The following is a 5,000-nucleotide window of genomic DNA, read 5'->3' on the forward strand; positions in this document are numbered from 1 at the left end:
TTGAAAATGAACACAATCAATACTGTCATTGTTCGACTCTCCATAACCTCATTACCTGACTCCCGCATAGAGGCGGCGCGTCACTTAGAATGTACGTGTCAACAGTGTCTCACTTCACACTGTTCACACCGACTTCACACTGTTTCAAGTAATCTTATTCTTATATAAACTGTAGCTTTCATTTGGGTGAGATGTTTATATTCATTCATTATCTACTTTTTTTTACATTAACTACTTTCGATTCATTATGGACGTTGTGGGCAAAGCCATGCACCCCCTGAGACTTTTTTTAGTCAGCAAATTAAGAGATTCTAATCTTATTCATAAATCATCTGAACTAACCTGAGATGTTATAAAAAAAACTAAATCGTTGCTTGAATGCCACAGCCTATTTGAGTATTGTTGCTGACCATGTGCACACCCGGCTTCATGGTCACAATGTACCCATTTTCTGGATGGATACTTCCAGCATGACAAAGCAAAAGTCACTGGATCTGAATCCAATAGCCTTTGGGATGTGGTAGAATGGGAGATTCACAGCCTGAAAGTGCACTTGAAGCGCTTTACAATGGCCTCTCATTCACGCATTCACGCACATTCTTTCACCAAGGGCGGCATGCTACCATGCAAGGCCTGCTCATTGGTAGCAATTTGAGTTCATTGGGAGCAATTTGGGGTTCTTGCTCAAGGACATCATGGACTAGAATCTCAAAGGTGTTTTTTCCGACATCTTGTGGAATCAATGCCACAAAGAATTGAGTCTATTTTGAGACCCTACCCAGTAATTGTATAGTGTTCCTAATAAAGTGTTTGGTGAGTGTGTGTATATATATACAGTATACACAAATCAAATCAAATCAAGTTTTATTTGTATAGCGCATTTCTCACAAAATGTAACCCGATGCACTTACAGTATATAGGTTCTGATATATATTCTTAAGCCGTTGTTGCGTGCGTGGGCCTCTGTTATGTGGGGTTGGACAGTAAACAGGTTTTATATGCAACACCACCATACTCCAATTTAATTGCTCCCGTGAGCCATGGTATTTATTTATCTGCTCTGAGTTGTTGAACACTGTTACCATGGGTTTGGTAGTCAAATGCAATTAAAAACACTCATACGCTACTCTGGCAGAACCCAGGGCTGAGCAGTGAGCAAGCACACCCACTCCCACAGTGGAGAGGGGAAAATGGTCAGACTCGCCCTAGTGGACATGACAGTGTGAGGTTTAGCTCAGAGAGGTCATGGATCGGAGTAACCAATCAGGATGTTCCGTTCCTCTCTGTGTGGGTGTGTTTACTCTCATCTGAAAACTAAAAAAGCCAGTGAGAAGTACAGAAGTACAGGAAGACTGTGTAAGGTAGGGAGATGAAAGGGATATGGAAAGTTAGATTAACGAGCAGAGGTTGTACATTGTTTCCCTTTTTTTAAATGTATCTTTATTGTATTTTATCTTTACCTTTTCTTTTGACTGTTTCCCCCTGCTTTTATATTCATTCTATGCTTGTATATGTTTTTATATATGTTTTTATATTCACTTTATGTTCTTATTCCTGTTGTAAAGCACTTTGAGCTGCATTTCTTGTATGAAAGGTGCTATATAAATAAAGCTTTACTTACTTACTTACTTACTAAAATGCACATTTATGGCTGCAGATATTTGGGTTGAAAGATAAAGGTTCAAATTCTATGTTCTGTCATTGAATTCATGCGTTAAACTAATTAATCAACTTTTCAACTCATACTGCATAACACCGATGTGTCTTTCGTTAAATGCTCCACTGTGAAGCCAAAGACACGCCTATTTCCCACTTCCCATGTTATACTGATATGAACCACCGTCATGGCTACCGTTGATGACATGTTGCGTCTGTGGTGTCACGGTGTCTTCTTTCCAGGGGGAAACAAGCTAAAGGAGCAGCAGTTCCGCCTGGACTGGGCGTGGATCTCCCTGGAGAAGGAGTACTATGTGGTGGAGGAGGACGCCAAGTTTCTGGAGGTGGTCCTCAGGCGCAGGGGCTACCTGGGAGAGACCTCCTTCGTGGGTGAGTCTGTCTGTCTGTGTCTGTCTGTCTGTCTGTCTATGTCTGTCTGTCTGTCTGTCTGTGTCTGTCTGTCTGTCTGTCTGTCTGTGTCTGTCTGTCTGTCTGTCTGTCTGTCTGTGTCTGTCTGTCTGTCTGTCTGTGTCTGTCTGTCTGTCTGTCTGTCTGTGTCTGTCTGTCTGTGTCTGTCTGTCTGTCTGTCTATGTCTGTCTGCCAGTCTGTCCCTGTCTGTCTGTCTGTGTCTGTCTGTCTGTCTATGTCTGTCTGCCAGTCTGTCTGTGTCTGTCTGTCTGTCTGTCTGTCTGTCTGTGTCTGTCTGTCTGTGTCTGTCTGTCTGTCTGTCTATGTCTGTCTGTGTCTGTCTGTCTGTCTGTCTATGTATGTCTGTCTGTCTGTCTGTCTATGTCTGTCTGCCAGTCTGTCCCTGTCTGTCTGTTTGTCTGTCTGTGTGTGTGTCTGTCAGTCTCTCAGTTTATGTTGTTTGTTAAGATATTATACTTCTTTTCTTTTTTTACATTTTAATTTTAAAAAATTATTACAGAAAGTGAACATACAAGAACAAAAACAAAAACTATAAAGTAAAAATAGTATTGCAGTAAATTGCCTAGCACATGTAAGCATCATAATCTACATAACTTATTCCCATTCTTTTCACAAACCCAGACAACCAGACAATCAGTTCAATCGTTCAATCTAACAAGCCCAATATAGTAATATAATTTAATGTATGTATACATAATTTAATAATATATATAATTTAATGTATATATAAATATATAAATATAATGTAGCCCAATCGCCCGATTAATAAACCATATTCTCTACTCCTTCGTCTGACCATTGGAAAACACTGGATCTCAAAGACAAAGGGTCAGGGAAGATGTCGAACAGATGGTTACTGTTCTATTACTGTCACTACATTGTCACCTATATATAATCACAAACCACCTCTGAATAATATATGAAGCAATTAAAGCAAATTAGACAGACTGCAGCAGTTAAACTAATCTTCTTCACATAGGTTACAAAGATGTTGTGTCCTTCATCAATCTCAGTAATTGTAATATTACCTGTGTCCATTTCACATTGAAAATCTCGCTCCTCAGTTGGATTTTGGTCATTATGCTTTCCATCAAGTATACTTTCTTTAACCATTCCTTTCATTGTTGGACAGTTGGTGGCTTTACATTTCACCATGATACTGTAATCATCTTCTTTGCGAATAAGCAGCAGCAACACCCCGATTAAGTATTTCTGATTCTTGGAAACTATATTGGCCTCCTGAACCTCCTCCTGAATATTGTTAGATCTTACTGATTGTCTAGCAACATTTATGCTTCTGTCACTCAGACACACACATGACACAGACCCACACACACACATACTCTATTCTCAGGTCACTCAGACACACACATTCTGTTCCTTCCAGGTCAGCCTGCTCTTCAGGGGTAGCAATAACGCCACAATATGCAGCAATCACGCCACAATATACAGACTCGAGAGGTTGTTACCTTAAAGACCTTGGGGGTTAGGTGCCAGGGCACAGACAGAGGGTGGTCAAGAGTATTGTAGCGAACGTGAACTGGTAGTGCAACTCGCCCCATGCGGGAGTCGAACCCCGATCTCCCGCATAACCGACGGCCGCGCTAACCACAACACCAAGAGAGTTAACTCCCTTGGTGGAGCTTGTTAACGGGGCCTCATACAGGATCGTTACACTATCCTCACCGTTCGGGAGAGCGTGCCCTCACGCTTCACTATGTCAAGTCCCTCACGTGGACACGCCTCTCCGATGGCCTTCCTTCCATCCCACTTCTGACACCAGTGTAGCGAACGTGAACTGGTAGTGCAACTCGCCCCATGCGGGAGTCGAACCCCGATCTCCCGCATAACCGACTGCCGCGCTAACCACAACACCAAGAGAGTTAACTCCCTTGGTGGAGCTTGTTAACGGGGCCTCATACAGGATCGTTACAGTATTTAAGCCTGTCTGTATGTCATAATGATGTCGTTGAATGTCGTTGAATGTCGTGGAATGGTCGTGGAATGCCGGATGCTGGTTACCGTGCTGATGAACCATTCGCTGACTGTCTTAATAAATCAAGTACAGAGATTCCGACCCTTGTTGAACATTCTATTTTCTTGTCAAATCGTGTATGCTGCGCACCTGATCTATTCTGAGATGACACAACGGATTTAAGATCACGAAATCCTCGATAGATCGATCCATAACATCTAATTACCGACAAGAAGATTCTACAATATCCTTCCAATGTTTAGACAATTTGGGACAATCCCAGAAAATATGGGTATGGTTGGTCACCTATCTTCCCAGTTCCCACATTCTCTCAAACATAATTCTGAGGTGTTGCTGTATCTCGCTACCATAACAGGAGTCTTAAACACTCTCATTTTAATTTTCCATTCAAACTCTTTCCAATCAGGACTGTTTGTTAACTTGTGACTGTCAAGGCAAGTCTTTTCCCACATTTCGTTGGTGATAGAAATATTAATTTCTACGTGCGTCTGTAAGTAGTGTCGCACTAGAAGAAATCTATAACGGCCCCTTCAGCTTTGTATGTCAGTAGCTCCTCTAATTCGTGTCTTTTCTTTTTAAATTCTTTCAGAAGTTCTACATTTTTGTTACTATTTTAATGTTCTAGTTCTAGTTCCTTTATTTTATTTTCCAAATCGAATTGTGTCTTCAACCTGTTCTTTCTTATTCTACTTGATATTTCAATCATTTTACCCCTTAATACCGCTCTTGCACCATCCCATAGGATGGATGGTGTAACCTCACCATTATCATTAATATCAAAGTATAATTCCTCTACGCAATTTTTTATTTCCTGAGCTGCCAGCGGGTCATTCAGTAAAGAAATATTATTCGCTCTCCAATATTTAAAACACTTTTCCATCCCTAAGTCAAGGGTGATGGTTATGGGAGCATGATCAC

General features: G+C 41.2%; 1 protein-coding gene across 1 annotated transcript in view; it reads left to right on the top strand.

Annotated features, from left to right (window-relative positions):
- LOC308174483 (FRAS1-related extracellular matrix protein 2-like) overlaps positions 1–5,000 on the top strand; it is a gene marked incomplete at both ends in the record, with an annotated part of 51,521 nt that overhangs the window by 17,892 nt on the left and 28,629 nt on the right. Inside the window, one exon of the mRNA XM_080549560.1 lies at positions 1,900–2,046. Within this exon, the coding sequence (XP_080405686.1) occupies positions 1,900–2,046 (147 nt within the window). The remainder of the gene's footprint in view (positions 1–1,899; positions 2,047–5,000) is intronic.

Source organism: Nansenia antarctica (genome assembly GCF_963989245.1).
Source record: "Nansenia antarctica genome assembly, chromosome: 20".
NCBI classification, from domain to species: domain Eukaryota; kingdom Metazoa; phylum Chordata; class Actinopteri; order Argentiniformes; family Microstomatidae; genus Nansenia; species Nansenia antarctica.